The sequence below is a fragment of the Pavona decussata genome, unplaced genomic scaffold (genome assembly GCF_977016875.1).
Source record: "Pavona decussata unplaced genomic scaffold, jaPavDecu1.1 SCAFFOLD_38, whole genome shotgun sequence".
NCBI classification, from domain to species: domain Eukaryota; kingdom Metazoa; phylum Cnidaria; class Anthozoa; order Scleractinia; family Agariciidae; genus Pavona; species Pavona decussata.
In genome coordinates this window covers 2,636,780-2,660,000 of record NW_028145460.1, presented here as the reverse complement: position 1 = coordinate 2,660,000, position 23,221 = coordinate 2,636,780, and the positions used below count along the sequence as shown (strand labels likewise).

Genomic DNA, 23,221 nt, shown 5'->3' with positions numbered 1-23,221 from the left:
GTAAGTCTGTCTTTCCGGTCCTATTTACTGCATTTTGTGTACTTCACAACCCAGGATGAATTTTATGTAGTCTGTTATGTGTATTTACGTGTTCTGTTTACGTACGTATTTTATTTTGGCTTCTCCAAATGCATTTTTCTTGTTACGTCCAATAATAATGCTTCGTTATGCAAGGTGTTTGCGGTCACGCATATCTTTACCGCTTTGAAAATCCTACCAATAGTCTTCATCCACACCTCATTACAATCAACACCTACGCCGAGGATTTAGTGATCTGTTCCTTAAATGTGCGAGGGCTGTCGAATACCATGAAAAGGCGTGAGACCTTTCGCTGGCTCAAGTTAAAAAACTACGCAATTTATTTTCTTCAAGAAGTTCATTGTACTAAAGAGAAAGAGATCTTGTGGACTTCAGAATGGGGTTTCTCAGCTGTTTTTAGCAGCTATTCAAGTGCTAGTGCCGGAACTTGTATACTTTTTAATAATAATTTTGAACATAAAATTCTGAAACAATTCTCTGATCCAGAGGGAAGATTTGTCATAGTAGACATCAAAACAGAGGATAAGACTTTGACCTTAGTAAATGTTTATGCGCCAAATGACGATAATCCCACCTTCTTTAAAAGTGTGCTCAATCAGCTTCTCTCTTTCGACTGCGAAGAGATAGTCCTCGGAGGTGATTATAACTTGGTCCTGGAAGTTGAAAAAGACAAATCTGGGGGAAACCCGACCACTCATAAAAATTCGTTAAAAGAAGTTCGGTACATTGCTAGCCTGTTAGATTTAGTAGATATCTAGCGTACCCTTAATCCAGATGTCAAACAATTCACCTGGAGAAGGAGGAAACCCGATGTGCACTGTTGTCTAGACTTCTTTTTGACCAGTTCCAGTTTAAGTACAACGATTACAAAAGCGGACATTCTACCTGGCTATAAAACTGACCATTCTCTAATAACACTACATCTCGCAAATAATAAAAATCCTAGGGGACCAGGTTTCTGGAAACTGAATACCTCCTTCTTGTTAGATAGCGAGTATGTTGACTTAATCAAGGAAACAATCAATGATGTGGCGAATGATTACAAAAATGACACAGAGGTTGACACCGTTCTCCTTTGGTACACTATGAAAATGCAAATTCGATCAAGCTCCCTTCACTACGCAAAGAAAAAGAAAACCAAAATGAAATCACAGGAGTCAAGCTTAGAAACCGATATATTATCTCTTCAAAAGAAACTGGAAGAAAACAATCTCTCGGAAACAGACAAAACTAACATTTCTGACGAATTAGATATTAAGATTCTCCAGAAAGAAGAAATATCGAAATATAAAACCCGTGGAACAATTATAAGATCCAAGTCTCGCTGGTATAATGAAGGAGAAAAAAACACAAAATATTTTCTGAATTTGGAAAAAAGACATTTTAATAAAAAAACCATTAAAAACCTTCAGCTAGATGACAATAGTACCATTAAGACGGACACTGAGACATTAAAAGAGGCAAAATCCTTCTACCAATCACTGTATTCTTCCTGCAATCCACGAGTTAATGCAGAGCTTGAGGACATCTTTTTCCCAGAAGGAAATACCCTGTTGCTAGAGGCGCACAAACAAAAAGAATGCGAAGGTCTATTAACCGAAGCTGAATGCTTAGAAAGCCTGAAATCAATGGAAGCAAACAAAAGCCCTGGAAGTGACGGCCTCCCAGCCGAATTTTACAAGGTTTTCTGGAAAGACATACATCATTATCTTCTAAACGCACTAAATTGTGCATATGCAAATGGCCTTCTATCAATTACTCAAAGGAGAGGATTAATCACCCTCATACCAAAGAAGAACAAACCTGCTCATTTATTTAAGAACTGGAGACCAATTACACTTCTTAATTGTGATTGCAAAATAGCAGCCAAATCCATTGCTAATCGAGTACGTAAAGTCCTACCAAAGATAATCAACAACGATCAGACCGGCTTTTTAAAAAACAGATTTATTGGAGAGAACATCAGACTTCTCGATAGTATAATAAATTACACAGATACAGAACAAATCCCTGGCCTTCTATTATTTGTCGACTTCGAGAAGGCCTTCGATAGTGTAGAATGGAGCTTTATTGAGAAACCTCTAAAATACTATAACTTTGGAACATCCTTGATTGCATGGGTAAAATTATTTTACACTGATATTAGCAGTTGTATCCAAAACAACGGATGGTCCTCCGATTTCTTTACGTTAAGTCGCGGTGTGAGACAGGGCTGCCCTCTTTCCCCTTATTTGTTTATTTTATGTGCAGAAATATTGGGTAGCACAGTAAGGAAGGATAATGAAATTCGTGGAATCACGATCCGGGGCACTGAGTGCAAACTCTCGCAATACGCAGATGATACGACAGTGATTTTAGATGGCTCACAATCCTCCTTTTCTAGAACTCTATACTTACTTGACGCATTTGCTTTGATATCCGGCTTGAAAGTTAACTACGATAAAACGGAAGCCCTCTGGATCGGATCATCGAAAAATTCAAATGCAGCATTACTCTCTAACAAACCTATAACATGGGCTGAGAGAAAGGTTTACGCCTTGGGAGTCTGGTTTTCGACTGTAGAGAAAAACGCTTTTTACGATAATTTTTCCGAAAAAATCGAGAGAATAAAAAACATCCTAAATAGCTGGTCTGCAAGAAGGTTGACTCTTCTAGGCAAAATTACGATCATTAAATCTCTGGCAGTATCGCAAATTGTGCATGTTCTATCCTCTCTCCCAACGCATCAAGGTGCACTTAAAGAAATTAATTCTTTGTTGTATGATTTTCTCTGGGATAAAAAAGGGGATAAAATCAAAAGAGTGGAAATGATTAATGACTACGTTTAAGGCAGGGGTAAAAGAAGTTAAAGATCTACTTAACAAAGATCAGACTTTCTTAAGCTATAATGCATTCATAGATAAATATAATATTAAAACTAATTATCTTGAGTACTTTAAAGTTATATCGGCGCTAAAACAATTTAAGAAATCATGCTCACCAGTCTTACACAACTCTCTTTCAAATGATATAGCGATTCTTCTGTCTCGTTCAAATATTTGCAAAGAATTTTATAGACGCCTTGTCCAAAAAAAGGCTTCCACACCATTGCGGAGTGAAGAAAAATGGCTTTCTGAAGGGAGTATAGTTCAAGATTCGATCATTAACTGGAAAAAAACTTATTATTTACCATTCCTCTGTACAAGAGAAACAAAGCTTAGAGTATTCCAGTTTAAGTTTCTTCATAGACGAATTGCTACAAACGACTTTCTTTGCAAGATAGGTATAAAACAAGTCGACACTTGTTCCTTTTGTGGTGAAACTACTGAAACTCTGGTTCACCTGTTTTGGCACTGCAAACATACTCAGGCATTCTGGAAAAGTTTATTTGAATGGATATCCCAACACCTTCAAGATTTGAAAGACATTTCTCTCTCTCCCACTCTCTGTTTAGGCTTAATTAACGATGTCTCACATCTACTTTTACATCAGTCACTTCTTATTGCTAGACATTATATATACAACTGTAAACTGAGAAACACCATACCCAAGGTGCAACTATATAAACAGTTGCTCGTGAACTCCATGAAAATTGAAAAGCAAATCGCTTTAGATAATAATACCCTAAATTCTTTTAAAAAGAAATGGAGCCCATTGAAGAACGCCCTCCAGTCCCAAATGATCAATTAAAATCCAATAAGTTAATAACGAAGATTAGTAAGTAGGCGGTAAGCTATGTTGCTGTACATAATGTGAAGTAACGATTGGATGTAATTAGGTAGTTTAAATTTAGTCGTAAGTTAGTATATATTGTAAGTAGCCGTAATTGTAAGGAGCAAAAGCCATTTTACTGTCTGATATGTGCTGAATTGTAATTAGAGTCTTGTATTGTTAGTAGACAAGTGTAAGTAACCAGTAAGCACTGTATTGTTGGTAGAATACTGTATTGTCCAGTGATGTATTTAGCCCGTAATGTAAGTAATGTAAGTAATGTGTTTTTCCAAATTAATGGTTATTAAAAAAAAATAATATAAAAAAATTTAAAAAAAATTCTATCCAAAGGCCTAGGCTTAAGCAAAGCAGAGCTTGGTTCAGAAGACCGGGTACCTCAGAAATAATTTCATTTTGCAAATTGAACAAACTTCTTTGGCTTTGCGGGTTGCACCTGGTTTGCGAATTGACCTGTATGTTGTTTTCGGTCGAGATACTCGCACTAGTCCACCCACCTTACAAATTCACCCATAAATCACGGAACAGCATATAATAGTCGGAAATCAAAACTTTAAAGTTTTAATTGAAGGAAGTACAACTTTATTTTAATCCTTCACTTTAAGGATGTTCAAATTCTTTATGATAGTTGATGATAGTTTTTCCCGTTTGACCACGCATGTGATAGTCGATGAAATTTTTTCAGTCAGCTGTTTTCTCTGCCAGTGCTCTTTAGATTCATTTTACGTTAGTTCTCCAAACAACTGAAGGAAAAGGGAGCAGGCTGCCGCCCTCTTTCACCACAAAAAAATTCCTCAATCCAAAGTTTTGCAACTTAACATGACGCCATGTTGGCAATGTTTACACTCGGCAGGTGCCTGATGCTAGGGGCTTACACCAAACTATAATCAGCTATCAGAAGTTTCTTTGAGCATTTTTACCACCGGTTACATCCAGGGTACCGGAAGCGTCCCTATTAGGACCGATGTTGTTTCTGCTGTTTGTGGATGATCTTCCAAACGCTGTTAAAACATCGAGAGTTGCCTGTTACGCCGATGATACCAAGATTTTCAAGAGCATCCATTCTATCACAGACTGTAATGCCTTGCAATCTGACCTTAACGATCTTGTCAGTTGGTCTGAATCATCCAGGCTCATATTTAATCAGTCTAAGTGTAAATACCAGTGCATCACCCGTAAAAAATCAGCTGTACAGCCTACCTATACTATCAAAGAAACGCCTTTGGAATCTTGCGATACAGAGAAAGACCTCGATGTGTGGGTGTCAAAGGAACGATAAATCAAATAAAAAATATTAAAGGGTTAACGGAAAGAGCTACTTTGATATTTCAACACTCAAAAGATACTAGATGTCCAAAGTTTGACTGGTTCAATTAAATTTACATCGAATTAAACCCCATTCTTCAATTATAAAGGAGTTCGTTTAACCAACTCGTCCAGTTTTGTGGGATTTAGACAGGGTGTATGGCAAATGCCTGAAATGGTTTCTACAAGACGTCTCATGTGGTCACTTCAACGTATCCGAATTTGTTTGGTTTTGTGTCATGACTACGTAAAAGTTGTTGTTTGTCAATAAAAAGAAAGAAAAACAATCCGAAAATGGGAAGTGCTCAAGCACGTGGCGGTGAGTACTTAATTTCGTCACTTTATGAATTGTAAGTAGTAAGTTGCTAGCAAGTGCAATGCAGTCGAGAATTTGTGTTGAGCACCCTCTCTCAAGAAGCAACCAATAAAATTAGAAATAATTGGATTTAAAGGTAAAGGAGATGGTTGTGTTTGTTCCATAGTTCAGCTAAAAGTAATATTTATTCTCCCCTCTTTCCTCGAATGAGCTAAGAAGGGCATTTATAATGGTTCTTGAAGCACTATGAGGATTGCCTTTTTAGCACTCACCGGCGTTTAATCATCACCTTTACGGTCTGATGTTCGGAAAGAATTTAGGGGAGATTTCGGGGTTAGGGTTAGGGTACGGTTTAGGTTTAGCTTAAGTTTTTGGTTAGGGTTCGGTTGTCGGGTTAGGGTTAGGTTACAGCCTAGGGTTAAGATTAGTGTTAGGGTTAGGGTCTAACTCAGGGATAGGTGTTTAGGGGTAGCAGCGTTAGGCTTTAACATAAGGGGATGTTCTAGGTTAAGGCAAGAATTTGAAGCTAAAAATGCTAGTGCTGCAAGGTATACAAAATTCAATCTGTAAGAACCACGTCACTTCATAATGTAAGATGGTGTTGGTCACGATAAAATGATATTTAGCAGTAATGGAGAAGTACACTGACTAACGCTAGGACGTGAAACCTCGTGGTTATTTCCCTGACTTCTTTGTTGTGTAATGAACCTTCTTTTTATTCTTGTTATGCATACTTTTGTTCAATCCATGCGATCTTTTGCAGGCGAAAGTAAAAACCAATACTGACCATTTTTTTAGCTGAGTGGGTTTCATTTTTTGGTCACGTCACCCAGAATCTTTGGCTAATTTCTAACGTTTGACGTTTTAAATCCCACTAGAAATTAGACAGTTATTGATCAAACTTGTTATCAGTTCTTTTACCGAAACGTGACATTTTCGAAATGTGCCACTAACTGTGTCCATATTAAATAATTTAGCTAAAATATACGAAAAAAGGTCACGTGACATTATCAATTCCTTAATAACGCTTAATAGAAATCCCATAAATCGCAAGTATAAAATCAGATGGAAAGTGGTTTATTAAATGAGATAACGACAAAAAGGTGAGGTTTTTCACATTGAACGGAACGCTACAGTGAAAAATACGTTTCATGACATCATACATTGAGTACTGCTCGCGTGACCCTAATCAAATATTTTAAAGAAATGCTAGCCATATAGGAAAGTATGCTTCAATTCTTTCATCGGACCAAGAGAGTAAAGTGTAAAGTGACCCTCTATACTGGATCCACCATGGGCTGCTTTGTAATTAGGCCAGAGTCTGTATATGTCTTTTCTTTCCACTCACGGCGGAAAACAAACGGAAATGGCTATTTCCTATTTCTGCACCGCACAAGTCCAGTTATTCCACTTCTTCCCCTATTTATATTGAATCCGTGACTTTCCTTTCCTCGTGTTCATATGTATGTAGCAAAGAAACCGCTGTTAAAGGCATAGTGCATATCACAGGCATATCATCTTGCAATGCATCATGGGAAATTAGATGACAACACGTAGCGTTAGCCCCGGCCTGCCATTTGGCATGACTCTGTTACAGTATTTCAATAAGTCGTCACTGGTATCCAATTTTCCGGACGAATTTTACAGAGCAGAAAGCAATTCACTTCGACTTGTTGATGGGAGGTCTTGCGAAGGAAAAGGTTCTGGTGTTGAAATTTTGGCATCCACATTTGGCGTTGTATCTATCTTACTTCATTAAAAACCAAACGCCAGTGCAGAAGAGGAAAGTGCTTTCACCTTGCTGGAGAATTATTTAAATAGTTTAGATTTGAGCGTGATTTGTGGAGGTGGAGATATCCAACATGCTGGTTGACCACGTAGTGCTTGACGACTTGCCATGCCAATGTTGAGCCCGCAGCGAAATGAAACCTCTTCAATACCGATGACCACACCGAATAGCGACGTTAAGACGGGTGTATCAATATCTCCTAATATGAAAGAAATCAGCGAGTGTCCGGACCTTGATACACCGGAGAAGTCTTTCTTAATAAAACGACGTAGTGACTGTGTCATCAAAGACATCAACGATGGTTGTGAGAAGCACCGTGAAAGTTTGTCCACTGGTTGTCCTACATGTGTGCATTCGGCGATCCCAAAGCCGCCTCAATTCTTGACGAGATCGTGGAGGAAGTTGCAGTACAGAAGGGCATAAAACGGAGTGTGGAGGACTTGGTGGGTGAGGGAACGTTCGCCAAATACGTGGAGAGCCTCCGAGTTCCCGATTGGATACTGCTTTATTTCAAAACAAAAGCAAGAATTTCTGGACGCACCTGGCAAGCCCTTATCAACATCACAAGGCTTGGAAGGACAGGGGTAATACTAAATGTGTTTAATTATAAGCTTATATTAAAAAACATGTAATTATTCCTACAGTCCCAATGTCACCAATCAATGAAAATCGTTAATCGGAAATCATTTGATATAAATTTATAATTATTAGTCATTTTAGTCATTAGCTGTGAAATTTTCTTGCGCGCTCATTGGTTAATTTTTATTGACAATAAGAGTACAGATAGATGACAAGGCAGAAAGTTTTCCCAAGCATTTTATTGCTGTGTTGTCGATATGACAAGAATTCTATCACAAAAGTGGAATTGTTCAAGAACAAAATTGTCCAAAATTCACTAGTAAACTTAAATACAACTCTGGAGCAGAGTAGCAAATAGCAGGATCAGTGGCTGTGATTCGCTGGGGCAGCTTGTGAATCCACAGCAATGTTGACAATGTTAGGATGCAATTTATGATCAATAAGCCTGGTTCACACTTAAGGATGGTCAACATAACGGCAAGGTCAAAAAAATGCAAAAATACCTGATTTCGATGTTTATGTCATCAGTGTGAAGAACAGAACGAAGTAGCAGGAACATAATGACATTAACAGAACTCAACATAACGACATAAAGAAAAACTGATCTTTTCGTTATGTCGTCATGTCCGTTATGTTATTATGTCGCAAGTGTAAACCAGGCTTTAGAGGACAGAAGCATAAAAAATGACTTCAATTTGTTAATCTGATATTGATTGGTATTGGCCAATCAATGACCACTCAATAGTCACAAGGAACTTGCTAACTGTTTTGGATTTTTAAAGATTTTGGATTCATGACAAAAAGCATTCCTGTTTCGCAAACGCTAATGGTAACTGGATTCCAGATTAGCTAGTTTATGCTTATGCTGCGAATTTATGACAAACTTTGCAATTTTAATGTCCTGATGACCAGATGGCAAAGTTTCCATCTGACTGCGTATCACAGAGAATTGCGTGACCGAAGTAATTGCTGACCTGCTGAATTCCATGTAATTGGAAAGTGCCGCGTTTCTATATGATCACAAAAGATCGCAAAACAAACGAAATACAAAGTGATAAGTTCTCCCATATACATTTACTCATAGGAGCTGTAGGCTTAAATCACAAATTATCACACTTGTATTAGTGATTTGCCATATGATTGCAGAATCAAATACGATATCTGAAGTTTCCTTCCATACTGGATTCACATGAACATGCCCAAAAATTATCATAACATCTCTCTATTTTCATTTCACATAATTTTACTGCATGGCTTTGTTTCCACTTTTAGAAATCTTCTGACACACCAGTTCTTTTGAATCTCAACCAAATGAAGGCCATCAAGAGAACAATTTTTGGTGTTTGTAAGGAGTACGTTGGTGTTGGGAAGGTGGTACTGCCTCTACGTGGTTTTCGTGTGGACATGATGGCAGTAACAGAGTTCTATTTAAACTTCGGAGATTGCTTGATGCACCATCGTTTGCTTGTTGTAATTGCACTGTACATGTAGCGGTGACAACCGAATTTGCCCTTTTTCTCTTGCATCTCCTTTTTTTCCATCCTTTTTTCTGCTTCCGTTTTTCTTCAGGATAGTTTTTGCGTGTATGTATCTTACGCTTCGGCTTTTCTAGCTCATTTGGGTCGACAAAGTCTGCCACCTGAATTAAGTATCGGCAAGCTGACCAAAATTAACCGAGTCATAATAAAGACCTTATTGTGTTGCAGGAAAACTGAGACGCGTTTATTACAAATTGATGACATGTATAAGCCCAGAATAAGTCGGGTCTTATACCAGTGCATCTCTGGCTTACTTTCAGTACAAGGCCATTTCTGTGACATTTCTGTGACAGAGAAACAGATTATGACGCCTTGTCTTTACCGCAGGACAGTGCTCCCAGCTAATCCGTACAAAAAACTTAGAAAATTTTTCTAAGGTTTTGTATGGGGTACTTACAGTAGAAGTCACTTCTGTCCCCTCATGATTGCTGTTAATTCTCTTTGTCCTCTTTGTTCGCAAATGTACCTTTGGATGATTAAACATGAAGGCGCGCTATAAAAGGGCATATGCTCCTCCCCCTTATTTCGAATTCACAAAAATTCAAAATGCTGGACTATGTGAACAATAGCGGCTAACCCTTAAAACGCCTTGTCCTGCTCTTAGGAAGGAGGAATCGGCGACAAATAACCTTAATAAACACTACAAGTTACGTCTTTATGTTAGTATAGATGTATAAGTTGAAATAAGTCAACAACGCCTGCACAAACTGTGTTTACGATACTGGAATTCGAATCGCCCGCCATTTTGGTTGACACTCGTTTACTAAAGTAATCCCTAGCGGTCACTGGAAGGGTCTTTTTTGCTCTCTATTGAGCCTACAGTGCCATTAAAAACGACTAGCAGTTTCACATAAAAAAGTATGCCCTATTTCTCAGAACAGAGCACTGATCTTGACGGTAATGTTCGTTTTTCGCCATTCGACCCTTTGTTTTGATTCGAAGCTGTCGTCAAATTCAAGCGACTTGACGGTTACAATGCTGGGTATTTGTCCTCCAGAGAAGAAGAAGTGAGTGGAGAAGACTAAGCGTACGAATGCGAAAAGAGTTCCCGCGATGCAAAACCCGCATTTCAGTCTGACAGTTGAAGTGAAGAAGGGAGACGAAGGCCGTTTGGAAGGTTTGCGACCGGGTAGAGCGTGCGAAGTCGCTTCTCAGAATAACACGAAAAACCTCTTCCACGCAGAATGCAGATCTTTTGGAAGCCCTGCTTGGCTATTTTGAATTAATGAAGCCGTCAGCAATCAGTGCAGGGTCATCTTCTGTAACATCTACATGTGCAATATCAAGCCCTTCCAAGCCTGTGCAGCCATCACCAACTTCGAATGTAGAACCAGCAGCAAGCTCGGGACCTCGGAAGAGGCAGATTTATGTAGATGCTACTGTAGATAACCCTTTTTTTGTATGCACTGGCGAATCCTAGAAATCGCTTGTAAAATATTTCGGTAATCATTGACAATGCGAATTTTGCGGTGAAGAGTACAATTGGTTAGGAATGACATTTTCCAAGCAAGGCCACGTCTGCTGTTTGGAGGTGCCTGGCGTGTCCAACGATTCCACTGTGTGGCTCAGTTCTGGAATACTTGGTCATCCTGCAAAGTATGTTGCAAATGTTAGGTGAGTGATTTTTTTTTTCATGTGCTGTTGAAGTAAAGGTGACATACACCAACACTTTAGTCAAGTGTTAGATACATGTGAAAGAAACTGAGCTTGCATGTTGTTTTGAAATGGAGATATTCAAGCCTTTTATCTCTCTTTTGCTCTTGTTTATCTGGTCCATCATGTTCAGTCAGGTGGCGAAATTATACTTTATACTGATCAACACTGTAATCAAAATTAGGTCTTACAAAGGGCGTTGCACATGAGATGAAAAAAATTTGCCGCAAGGAGGGGATCACATGGTTTACTGAACTGTCTGACAAAGGTAAACAAATCAATAAGATTATATTATACTTTCCAACTGAGAACCATGATTCATAATAATACTCAGAGAACTTTTTGTTTACAATTACAGCAAAATTGTTTTTAAAACAATCAATTTGGCAAAACTAAGCTGTAATGGTATAATAATAATAATTATTATTTTCTTTCACTTGTAACAGCAAGAGCCACCAAGACTCATTTCTATTGGGCTATGAGAAACAATGATGGCACTGCACATGGATTTCAGCAGTATTTGCTAAATATCGTGGACCATTATCAGGTAAATGATGTACACTGTTACTGACTGTGTTATTTCCTACAATTATTTTAGGTGTATACAGGACCCCTCAGCATAACAGCCCCGCAGCTGATTGGGCCACCCTGTCTTAAATAAAGTTCATTTACTTACTTACTACATTTCACAAGTATCAATAGAACCTAATTCTTGTAGGAATGGGTAAATTTGAGGAGATAGGAAAAAAACGTATGTATGAGGACTGCAGTGTAAACCAGTAACAATCTGCATACCAAAACACAGACTTTACTTGTTGAGGAACAAATGTCTATTGTTTTTTTTTTTTTTTGCTTCATTTTGGAATGTAGTTAGAAGACTTCATTGTGTTTAAAACCTAAATACAGGATTATTATTTTGATGTCCTTTTGCTTTCTTCATTTTCATAGGGAAAACATGACCGATGTCACCAAGACTCTCGTTGTAAGCACGGTGGGTACATCTGTTCAAAAAAACCTTTGCAGGATCCTAAAGCAGTGCACGCCTACACCACGTCAATCATGAAGACCACCATATACAAAAACCTCACTGATTATCTCCTGGATAGTATCTGATCTGTTGGGGCACACATGCATGTGATGTGTGTGGCGAAAGGGGGGGCGGGTATTTTGGGAAGAGGGTACGACAGGCCAAGTGTTCTGATCTTGAACCAACTCCTGTAACATGTAATAGTTCTTTTCTCAATATCTTTTCGACAGTGCCGTGACACATTCTACATCGAGTCATTTTATGTTGTTGTGCTCATCTATGCGCCAAAAAGAAAGGATTCACTTTGGTGATGGCACATGTGAAATGCGTGTGTTTCTTGCTATACTGGATTGGGTAAGTTGGCGTCAGATGTCTCTGAAACAATGTAGCTGTCTAACTTACATGTATCTTGCAAGAACCACTCCATCTGCCGTGGCAGCCACACTCATTACCTGTATAGTGAATGTTACCTTCAATACATGTAGCAGTTCTGTGGACAATATGCAATAGTAAGGCAACCTTATTATTACTGGAATGTTAAGGGAATCTCCTTAGAAAAGCTTGTATGAGCTTGCAGACATCTCCTGCTAGTACATGTAACTGATTTAGGTACAGTCTGTTGATTCAATATGTTGGAAAAAAAAACTTTATTACAAGGTACACTCATCATACTTAATTTGTGGCTAATTGGTGCAGTAATTCTAATAAAAATCTGAAGAAATGCCGGACTGGGTTAACTGGTGGCTTTTTTGTTCAGAATGAGAATGTTGGTAGAGAGGTGCACTCGGTGCAGTATTATCAACATTCTCGACATCCTGCGAGGATGGCCCCCACTAGAGTGCTCAGACCCAAGACCTTCCAATTCAGACAGGCAATTTGGAGGACCCTGTTTGAGAGGAATAAGATATCTGCAGCTCCTCTGCCTCTGTGAACAGGTGTGGTACTATTTTTCACCAGTTTTTGAATATCTTTTGAGTGACAAAAGCCTAATAAAAAGAAAAGTATGTCTTTGACAAAATTAGGCCATCATCCACATTTGAAGGTGCTACTCTTGTGGACACTTTCTGTCATGTTACTGACTATTTTTTCCTCTCAGTTAAAGGTGATGTGCTTAAAGAAGGGATTACTTAATGCTGTTTTCTCTCTTGTTCTATTTCAATAACTAAAGACAGCAGCTTCAACTTTTTCCCATATATGGTGGGATTACCTGTGGGTATACAAAAAAATTGAAAACAAAAGAAAAAACAAGAGAAAAAAAAAACAAAGCGAAAAAAACGGCTCCTTAAGGAGCCACCACAAATTTAAATGTGAATGACCTTTCAAAAAATTATGGTTTTAATAACAATAATTATACTATTAGTGCTCATACTACGGTGGCCCACAACTGTCACATCAAAAACAAGTTCCCCACATCAAAATCAAATTTACTACATCAAACACAAATTCGCCACAACAAAAGCAAAATCGTCACATCAAAAACAAATCCCCCACATCGAAGTCAAACTTACCACATCAAACACAAATTCGCCACAACAAAAGCAAAATCGTCACTACAAAAGCAAATTCACCACATCAAAAACGAACTTGTCACATCAAAAACAAATTTTTCACAGCAAAAACAAATTCCTCACATCAAAATCAAAAACACCGATTAAACGGTCAGCGGTCAATGAACGAAAGCTATCTCCAGTTTTCACTCGGCCTTCACCCGACTGCCATTTTGTTCTTGCACATGGTACTGTTGTCTTGCTCAGGATGTATTGCAGCAATTGCGGGAGAAGTGTAGAGAACTGCAACTTTTGTGCCAATTGCGGAAAAGGTAAGTCATTGTGGTAAGCCAGTGGCGAATGAACAGTTCAGCTAGGTGTACGAAAGTCACGAAAGGTTGACTTTATAACTCAAATCAGAGGGCGTGGGTTAAGAGGGAGAGAATCTCACGCCTTTGTGCATGGGTCATCACACCCGGCTCGTAAGATTTCTGCACAGCCCCACACATTTATTATGCATACATATTTGGACTCTATTCATATTAACTATATCCATAAAGTGGTATGAGATTGCTTCATGACACATAGGCTGTGCTGGCTGTGCGGAAATCTTACCCCATTTTTAGCTATTTAACAGCCTTAACACCCCCTAGTTATAAACGAAAAAAGCGATCCCCTTGTTTTAAAGGAAAAAAGTGATTGAAGAAGAAGAAGAATTTATGATAATAATGATTTGTAGCCTGAAAATCACTAAAGTGGAAAATTTCAGTAATATTAATAGCATTGTTGAAAGTCAGAATATGTTCCACATATTGAATACAAAGCCTTACAGAAAAAAATTATGTAATTCATAAGGAAAAATGGCAAACTACTTCCAGTCATCCATACCTTTTAACATGCTGTAAGTCTTAGTATCTCCCTTCAATGCATAGATAAGCACTTTTTGTCATAAAATAAAATAAGTCTGTTTTATGAGTTATTTGCATCAAAGAGTGTACATGAATGTATCTTTCTACTGTTAGTATTTCTTCCTCTCTTTTTTTAGTTGAGATTGATTCACTGTATGATAAATCAAGAACAGTTTGTAATCTTAATTATATTTCTGATAAGTTATTAAAATCATGACTTTCAGAAGTTTACCCATCATCAGACAGCTCAGAAAGTGACTGTGAAGGGGATGGAACCTTTGAAGAAGAAGAAGAAGAAATTCTGAAGTACTACTTCCACCGTGGGTTTAGCTACCAAGAAATCCTCCATTTCCTTAGTGATCGTCATCAGTGCCAAATAAGTTATAGTACTCTTTTAAGAAAGTTAAAGAAATATCGTTTGTTTAGGCATGGTGTTACAAAACAAGAATCATTCAGTGATACCTTTTTGAAGGTACAGAGGCGTATGAGTGAACTTATTGATGGTCCTTGCTCAGCACATGGGTATCGTGCAATGTGGCACACCCTCGAAATGGAGGGACTCCGCATTCCTAGAGTAATTGTTCAGGACCTTTTAAAGGAGATGGATCCGGAAGGGTCTGAATTGAGAAGAAAGCATCGCTTAAAGAGAAGAGAGTATCAGAATCCTGGGCCCAACTACTCATGGCATATTGATGGCTATGACAAACTTAAGTGTTGGGGTTTTCCTATCCATGGTGCAATTGATGGTTTTAGCCGTAAGATTTTGTGGCTGGAAATTACTCGTTCCAATAACTCACCAAACAAAATAGCCACTTTTTATGCAAGAACAGTTTCAGAATTGGGGGGTTGTCCAGTAGAACTGATTACAGATTTGGGGACTGAAAATGGACTCGCAGCAGCAATGCAATCTTTCTTCCGTGATAATCCTGAAGCACATCGATACGTCTCTTCCCCAAGGAATCAAAGAATTGAGGGCTGGTGGTCGTATTATTCAAAGAATTGTTGTGGATGGTGGAGGAATTTTTTTAGTGACTTAGAGTTTCAGGGTATTGTGGACACTACATCTGATTTAAGTATGGAATGCCTGTGGTATTGTTTTAACAATGTACTGCAAAAAGAGCTTGATTCTGTGAAAGAGCACTGGAACACACATAGAATTCGAAAATCAAGAAATAACACTGTATCTGGACGTCCAGATTCTCTTTTTTTCTTACCTGACCTTCATGGTGCAAGGGATTGCCTATTTGAAGTACCTGCTGCCCAAGTTGAATTTGGTGCACAGCATATAACTGAACATTTGGATAGCCCTGACAATGATCACCAGGAATACTTAGAGTATGCCAGAAGTAGTCTTTCAATGCCTTTGCCAGGCAAATGGGAAGAAGCACTTGAAATGTACCAAAAATTAATGCATGTTGCCCTTCATGGATATTCTTTATAGTTTTGTCTATGTTCATCAAGAAAACCGGCCAAGAACTTGTGCACGTAAAACATCAACCTGCTGTCAATCTCAGGGCTGTAATGGCTCTGAACAAAACACCCTCTTGAGCTGTAGGCTTTCAAAGTAATTGATTTCAATAAGAGCGGTATTCAGTGAATGTTGAAAGTAATATTCTGTAATTCCTTTGTTGTTGCATTACTATGCCCTGTGATTGGCTAAAAACATCTTGTGCTACTTTCTCAACCAATCAAACTAAAACCACATGTTTTTGCTTGGAGCTCTAGTTGATTGATTAGATTGTTTGCCTTTGTTTTGATTCCCAAGTTGTTGCCCTTAGTAATTAGTTTGGATTAGGTTCTACAATGCACTTATTGAAAACCGCTCTAGCTTGTCATCCTGCTACTGCTGGTCAGTTTGGCAGTTGGAAATTATTATCGAAAGGACCAGATCAGATACATGTAATTGTGATGAGTTGTTTAAATTAATTGAATAAAAGATCAGCAGACATCCAATATTTTGCTACAAAGCCTACAGTTTGTGGCTTGAAGTTTACAAACATATTAAACATTTTTTGATGTATTTCCAAAGTAGTCTCTTTTTTCCCCCATATCTTGGTGTAGGAGAAAGATATAGGGCGTATTTCTGGATCCTTGCCTAAATTGGAACGAACACATTGATCATATCAGAAATAATATCTCGTCCCGCCTTGGAATGCTTCGTACAGCTCGGAAAGTCATCCCAAAAGAAGCTTGCATTACTCTGTTTAATGCTATGGTTCTACCGTTATTCGATTACTGTTGCGTTGGGTGGGATGGTTGCGGTCAGGGAAACAAGATCTACCTTGACCGTCTTCTCAAGCGAGCTGCGGGAATAATTGCGGGTCGCAAGGCTTCTGATACCGATATACAGCAAACCTTGAAGTGGCCATCCCTTCAATGCCGCAGAGAATACTAAAAGTGCACACAGGTCTATAATTGTATCAATGGCTTGGCCCCAGCTTATCTGCTAGATGACTTCCACTCCTCGGAGCAGATCCATAACTACAACACTAGGAACAAAGACCTTATTCGCCTGCCTCTTGCCAAGACTACTAAATTTCAAACATCTTTTAAGTACAATGCCGCCAAATCCTGGAACACTCTTCCTCGTAACTCCGTCATGATCTGTCTCTCACTAGTTTTAAACTGAGAGTCAAGAAACATCTAAATCACCTTAGTTAATTTCTCACCTTCATGAACTCTTTGAATGACTTTTGCTTTCATTTCTATATTTGATTATTTATTCTTATTATTTTATACAGATCTCCATTTAAACCAGCTACGCTGAATTGGAATTTCTGTTTAAATAATGTTTATAAATAAATAAATAAATAGAGTCAATACAGTTTGTTACATGTACGGTAGTATGTACATACCAGACTCTGAACAGGTATTCACTTGAAGACTTAGCATTACTTTTTCAGTTTAAGTGATTAATGCACTACTGGAGCAATAAACTTTTAAGTAACCACTTGCACTCCTTGAGCGCATAAATAAACCAATTCATAAACTGCTCGGCATGAAAATTCACCAACTGAAGGGGGAGGGTGAAAATCTGCTAGTATCACGATTTGTGATATGATATTAACACTCCCCTTTAGCCTTGGCCATACATATACCATATCACCCAACACTGTAGTACATAACTTTGTCTGATGATGTCATAAGATGAAGCTTCTTGATCCACCAAAAAAAGTTTTTTATGCATATGAAAGTGTTCAACATTGTTGCACAGGCTACCAAACAAACTAAATTGTCTGGACCTGAGTCCCAATTTTATTTAAGGCAATGCAGCTTTACCTGATGTCTTTCAACAGGATAACCAACAACAGCAACAACAACAAAACTTTATTTCAAGTGTCAATCCAACCTTAAAACCACTCTACTGAAGATTATGGGCCTGCAAGCAAAAATTACCTGCAAAAATTTAAATGTTAAGAATGGAAATGTCTACTCTGCAACCATAACCTTAACTAACACAAAAACAATTATCATTACACCTTCAATGGCATTTATGACCACTATTTTATGAAACACACACAAAAAGGTGTGTAGCAATGGACTTAGCTAGAAACTAACACAGCTGAAGGTCTCCATAACCTTAACTAACACAAAAATAATTATCATTCACCTTCAATGGCACTTATGACCACTATTTTATGAAACACAAAGAGGTGTGTACCAATGGACTTATCTAGAAACTAAGAATTGCTGAAGGTCTCCATAACCTTAACTAACACAGCTGAAGGTCTGCATGACCTTAACTAACACAGTTGAAGGTCTCCATGACCTTAACTAACACAAACATAATTATCATTGCACCTTCAAAGGCAATTATGAGCACTATTGTATGAAACACACACAAATAGGTGTGTACCAATGGACTTAGCTAGAAACTAAGAATTGCTGAAGGTCTCTATGGCCTCGAAAATGATTGGCCCTTGCAGTAGGCTAGAAGGAAAGTTTGGCGAAATTGTTCTGTGTCACCCATGTGAGACACTGGTAGAGTTAACTCCCTTCCACATGCTGCAACACACGGGAAGCAAATACTGTGCTTGGGGTTACGATCAAAACAGTCATGGTCAAAGTTAACATTAATTGTGAGGGGATCACCGTTGAGGGGTCGGTGTCTTTGGCCAGTTAGCCAGCCCAAGACACCAGCAACAGAGATATCTGCCGTTTGAAATTCTTCTGCTTGTTGTCTGTCATTTCCCCTGTCTCCGCTGTCTTCATAATTCCAAGTAAGAGCCTCAGAATATCCACTGATCTTCTTTTCATCTTCCAAAGATATCAAAAAGTCCTGGAAGCTATCCATCACAGACTCCTCAACTTCCCGTCTGGTTGATCCCTCCACAGCATAGCGTGGTTTCATAAGGGAAAACACATAGTTTGCATCAACATCCTTTGCTTGCCCCATGACAAAAAGTGGCTTGCATATTTCCGGCTTTTGCTTTATCACATCAGCAAGCCCATAGAGCTCCAGCCCTCTCATGAATTCAGATAAATACAGTTGTCGTCTGGTGACAAGACTAATCAGAATGGATCCTGTGATGTCACTGATGTGCTCTTGGTCAATAACACCAGTGTAACCATGCTCTACAATTGTGTCACGATGGTTATCCAAGTCATTTTGGATATTTTCGAGGATCATCTTCTCCTGTGGCGTAATGTGCTCTAAATTCAAACTCTTGAAGTCAGTCTCTGGGTTGACCATACTGTCATAAACACATCCTTGTAAAACACAAGGTGATGGACCCCCTTGAGCAAGGCTTACAGCAGCAATTTCTCCACAAGACTGGAAGTATCCGTTCTGTACATTGTAGGTTGAATCCACAGGACTACCACCAGGAAACATAACATTTCCCATGTCTGCTACAGCTTTTGCAAGGAACTCTTTAGCCATGGCGCCACTGTCTATCCCATCTTCACCTGTGAAATGGACTCTTAAAACTTTGTTTGGCCTGGTTCTCAGTGATTCACGTCACTAGAGATTTAGGCATCTTGTGAAATGGGAAGCCCTTCGTACCACAATGAAGAATTGACCTGTGTCATCAACTCTTTGGCTAATTTCTCTAACAACACCGACATGGTCAGTAATTGCTACTTGAGTATGTTGTCCAGCACTCTTCTCTTGTTCTAACAGGCTGGAATTCTCATCGTGTGATAGTACTTGTAGATTGTCACTGTTTTCAGTAACTATTGCTACTTCCACTACTTGGTTCAGCTCGTTATCTAATTCTCTTGCAATCTGCTCATCCAGTTTCATTTGTTCCTCAGGTATAGTTACTGTAACAACTGGGTCACTCTCAAGCTTGGAACATTTTGGGAAACGGGACATGCTGTCATCGTCACTGTCATCAGCACCCATGAGAGTGTTGTCGTAGTCTTCATTTGTGCACAGATATAAATAGATTCTATTATAGTCTTTCCCCACTTCCTCCTGGTATCGCTTTAAGGTAAACAGTTCACTAGTCCCAGGTAGAAAAAGAACCTTCTGCCCATCTTCATAAAGAAGGAGATAGGTTTGGTTCTCGTCATAGAAGTTACTATAATAAGCCTTCCATTTCTCTTCTGCTTTTTGGCGAATCAGTGAAGATTTTGCAGCATTTGAAATCCGCAAGGCTACCTTCTTTCCTCTTTTCGCTTTGAGAACACTTTCTTTTTCATTCCACTCAAGCAAACCAATATATATAAGCGCTTCCTGATCTACTGTTGAGGTCTTACTACTTTTTGCCTTCCCACCTTTGACTTTAGAAAACCATTGCTTGCCTTTAGCTGCCTTATACTCTGTGAAGGTCTTGATAGATTTGCTGGACTTAACAGAACTTGGTTCCAGTGCACTAGTGATGGTGCTTGGCCCTGGATTCTCCTGGTTAACTCCTACACAAATTGAAAATTGAATTGTGAAGATTGGATACTTGTTTTATCAATTAAAATAAAGTCTAGGAAGGAGAGCATGCAAAGTTATCTTGTGGAGTAACAGAATCCAAAAAGTGTTACTTTGTTTCAGCAACATTTATAACCGAAAAAGAAAAACATCTCCTGTTTCAGGGCTGTCACTAAGATTTCAAGCTGCCGGATACATTCAGTAAGTAGGTGGGGAATCAAACAGATATGAAGTTCCTTTGGTCCTATTTTCCTTTTGTTTCCTATAAAAGTAGCTGGGTGCCATGCTCTTAACAGCCAAGGGGAATCCCCGGCCCCCCAGCCCCTTAAGTGACAGTACTGCTATGTGAAAGGAAAACAACACCCGGTACATTTTGCAATCTAGGATCTTCTCGACCAAGACATTAGCTTTTCAACTACACTATCTCAAGAAAGGAAAAATGTCCGTAACCAAAACAATACAAATGAAATGCTAACTATTTCAAAAGTAGTGCTTTTATCTAATTAGTCAAGATCAATGATCAAACAATTTTGCTAGGACTCGCAACACTATCCCTCCAAAGGCTACCAGGACTCCCCCTGTCCCCTGAAGCCCGTTTTTGACACGTGTATTTCCCTGCTACAAAATAGAGAGGTCAAACTATAAGCTCGGTCCCTTCGACCAACCACTTAGCTGTCTTTGACTTTCTCGACTGCCACTTGCTTACCACAATGACTTACCTTTTCCGCAGTTGGCACAAAAGTTGCAGTTCGCTACACTTCTCCCGCAATTGCTGCAATACATCCTGAGCAAGACAACAGTACCATGTGCAAGAACAAAATGGCGGTCGGGTGAAGGCCGAGTGAAAACTGGAGATAGCTTTCGTTCATTGACCGCTGACCGTTTAATCGGTGTTTTTGATTTTGATGTGAGGAATTTGTTTTTGCTGTGAAAAATTTGTTTTTGATGTGACAAGTTCGTTTTTGATGTGGTGAATTTGCTTTTGTAGTGACGATTTTGCTTTTGTTGTGGCGAATTTGTGTTTGATGTAGTAAATTTGATTTTGATGTGGGGAACTTGTTTTTGATGTGACAGTTGTGGGCCACCGTATCATACAGTTGTGCATATTTTAGGCTGGGTATAACAATGATTGAACTACTGTTGTGCATATGTTGTAGATAGTTTATACAATTGCATTGACAGATCCATGGCTCAGGTGCATAACTTACAAAAGGAGGGAGAGAGTAAGGGGAGGGAGAGGGGTTGCCAATAATAATAATAGCCCCTCTAATTTCCTTTTTATTTGATGGTTCCCTACTAATTAGGAACTCATTACATATAATATTCAGAGAGTGGGTACTCCCAGATTACATCAGTTTTATAAATTACAAAGGTATGTTCTGCTGTCAAGGGAATTGGTTTTAATGCAGTTGTTCTTAATTTTGAATTTGGAAGGAGTGCAAAAACTGTCCATTACTGCAGGAGATGACTGCAGATGCAAGCAAGAGAAAAGGAAATTTCACAGGTACATGTACTTTCCTCTGATGAATGGAAGTCTTGGCATATAACACTGTGACATCAATTAGAAGTACAACTTCAACTTTTACACTAAAACAAGGCCAAAAATGAGCCTTTTGCAGTGATAATAAAGTGATTTTTTCTAAAACGTAGGGGAAATAAATAAGTTATTTTACATATTATTGCGAGATCAGGAGGGGGGGGGGGGGGTGTGGATTGCCATGCTAAATATAAACACTGTTGCAAATTTGAGCCTTACATGCATTTTTTCCAGAGCCTGTCATACACGAGGCATTCGTGTATCAATATTTTTGCCATTAGTACATTAATTTCATGAAATTTACACCTCTTTTTGTTTTCTAGGTTTTCTTGTGAGCCAATGTACAGACCATCATCTTCACTATAATCCTAGAAAAATGGAGGCTGTAGATATCCAGACAGGATCTGTGACAGAGTACAGGTTTTTACTTTGAGCATGTCGTTTTTGGAAAACAATGAGAATGACAATAAAAAAAAAAAAATAAACAAAAAAATAATGTCCAAGAGTTATGACTTGTACTCGTAGTGTGTGAATCTAACTCACTAGCCCCTTGCCAATCAACACTGAACTTGAAAAACTCACAAAGAAATCGATGTTGTCAAAAATCACACGTTGGTGCGAGTATTTCAAGATCTTCGGTGTCTACAGTATGGCACGCCGTCAGGATTTGTTCATCGTTTTTGAACGTCCTCCACAACACAGATTGGCATTACTTCACGGATGTCTTCAATGCAGCACCCGAGAGCCTCCTTCCGTTGTAAATAAATAGGGTCACTCCATAACCCCTTCTTTTTCAGGATAGTGTAGAAGGCCTTATAGTCCCCTTTTCGTTTCACATGGTTTGTGAGTCGTGCGAGACCAGAGGCTTGTAGTCTGGCCGCCGGTTTGCGATTGATACAACGCAGGGTGTACTTCTACAGTACAAGCAAAATGCAGTTTGATCCAACGAAGATGAAGTGGGCGGATCAGCATTCTCCGTAGATATCACCTGGCGTTGCAGGCTATTGAAGTCGCTTGGATCGTTCTCACGCTCGACGACCTCTTGGTTTCCTTGTTGTACTTGTTGTTCTACGCAATACAAAGCAAAATTGATTAGGATGCTATGACTTCCGCGCTAACTTACTCGACGCTAGTCACAAATCAAAAATGCCAACAAAGGAAAATGGCCGTTGAAAAAGGCGCACAATTATCCTTTACATTGCGCTATACATAACATTGGCTGCTGCATAAATTCCCACTATAACGCTGGATTAGAACGACAACTTCAAAAATCTTTCCTTCCAACGATCAAAGGTAAGCTAAATACTAGTTGCGAGTTCTGATGATGAATATTAATGTTATGCTCTGGCAGTTATGGAAAGCAAACGGCGCGACACAATATCAAGCCTTTTCAAAGGAAACAAAAGAAATACTCAGCTTATTATAACAAGGGGATTTTAGCGTGAGCATAACGCTTTACCTAGTATTGT

The 23,221-nt window shown here is 38.8% G+C and overlaps 5 protein-coding genes, 1 long non-coding RNA gene and 1 pseudogene across 6 annotated transcripts in view; 5 read left to right on the top strand and 2 right to left on the bottom strand.

The window, feature by feature from the left end:
• Positions 1 to 23,221, top strand: part of LOC146483591 (uncharacterized) — a 99,939-nt gene that overhangs the window by 8,465 nt on the left and 68,253 nt on the right. The window lies entirely within an intron of this gene.
• Positions 6,953 to 9,242, top strand: LOC146483603 (uncharacterized). The gene is made up of 2 exons (XM_085105541.1): positions 6,953 to 7,741; positions 9,009 to 9,242. Exons 1-2 carry the CDS (start codon positions 7,502 to 7,504, stop codon positions 9,225 to 9,227), a joined length of 459 nt encoding a protein of 152 aa, XP_084961667.1. The 5' UTR covers positions 6,953 to 7,501; the 3' UTR covers positions 9,228 to 9,242.
• On the top strand, positions 9,654 to 11,046 carry LOC146483602 (uncharacterized; annotated as a pseudogene).
• Positions 11,122 to 13,009, top strand: LOC146483601 (uncharacterized). The gene is made up of 5 exons (XR_014863750.1): positions 11,122 to 11,195; positions 11,374 to 11,474; positions 11,876 to 11,918; positions 12,185 to 12,308; positions 12,712 to 13,009. It is a non-coding gene; the product is annotated as an uncharacterized LOC146483601 (long non-coding RNA).
• LOC146483600 (uncharacterized) lies at positions 13,329 to 16,006 on the top strand. The gene is made up of 2 exons (XM_085105540.1): positions 13,329 to 13,773; positions 14,574 to 16,006. The coding sequence occupies exons 1-2, from the start codon at positions 13,710 to 13,712 to the stop codon at positions 15,788 to 15,790; spliced, it is 1,281 nt and encodes a 426-aa protein (XP_084961666.1). The 5' UTR covers positions 13,329 to 13,709; the 3' UTR covers positions 15,791 to 16,006.
• Positions 17,324 to 19,323, bottom strand: LOC146483599 (uncharacterized). Its single transcript, XM_085105539.1, has 2 exons — positions 18,057 to 19,323; positions 17,324 to 17,928 (listed from the first exon to the last, which is right to left on the bottom strand). The coding sequence occupies exon 1, from the start codon at positions 19,229 to 19,231 to the stop codon at positions 18,245 to 18,247; it is 987 nt and encodes a 328-aa protein (XP_084961665.1). The 5' UTR covers positions 19,232 to 19,323; the 3' UTR covers positions 17,324 to 17,928; positions 18,057 to 18,244.
• On the bottom strand, positions 19,244 to 20,998 carry LOC146483598 (uncharacterized). The gene is made up of 2 exons (XM_085105588.1): positions 20,935 to 20,998; positions 19,244 to 20,208 (listed from the first exon to the last, which is right to left on the bottom strand). Exons 1-2 carry the CDS (start codon positions 20,996 to 20,998, stop codon positions 19,313 to 19,315), a joined length of 960 nt encoding a protein of 319 aa, XP_084961714.1. The 3' UTR covers positions 19,244 to 19,312.

Bases quoted from the DNA above. Each gene is read 5' to 3' on its own strand.
- LOC146483599 (XM_085105539.1), bottom strand. From the start codon at position 19,231: ATGGCTAAAGAGTTCCTTGCAAAAGCTGTAGCAGACATGGGAAATGTT.
- LOC146483598 (XM_085105588.1), bottom strand. From the start codon at position 20,998: ATGTATTGCAGCAATTGCGGGAGAAGTGTAGCGAACTGCAACTTTTGT. The intron at 20,209-20,934 runs GTAAGTCATTGT...CAATTTGTGTAG, and splicing joins TTGTGCCAACTGCGGAAAAG to GAGTTAACCAGGAGAATCCA.
- LOC146483600 (XM_085105540.1), top strand. From the start codon at position 13,710: ATGTATTGCAGCAATTGCGGGAGAAGTGTAGAGAACTGCAACTTTTGT. The intron at 13,774-14,573 runs GTAAGTCATTGT...CATGACTTTCAG, and splicing joins TTGTGCCAATTGCGGAAAAG to AAGTTTACCCATCATCAGAC.
- LOC146483603 (XM_085105541.1), top strand. From the start codon at position 7,502: ATGTGTGCATTCGGCGATCCCAAAGCCGCCTCAATTCTTGACGAGATC. The intron at 7,742-9,008 runs GTAATACTAAAT...TTCCACTTTTAG, and splicing joins CAAGGCTTGGAAGGACAGGG to AAATCTTCTGACACACCAGT.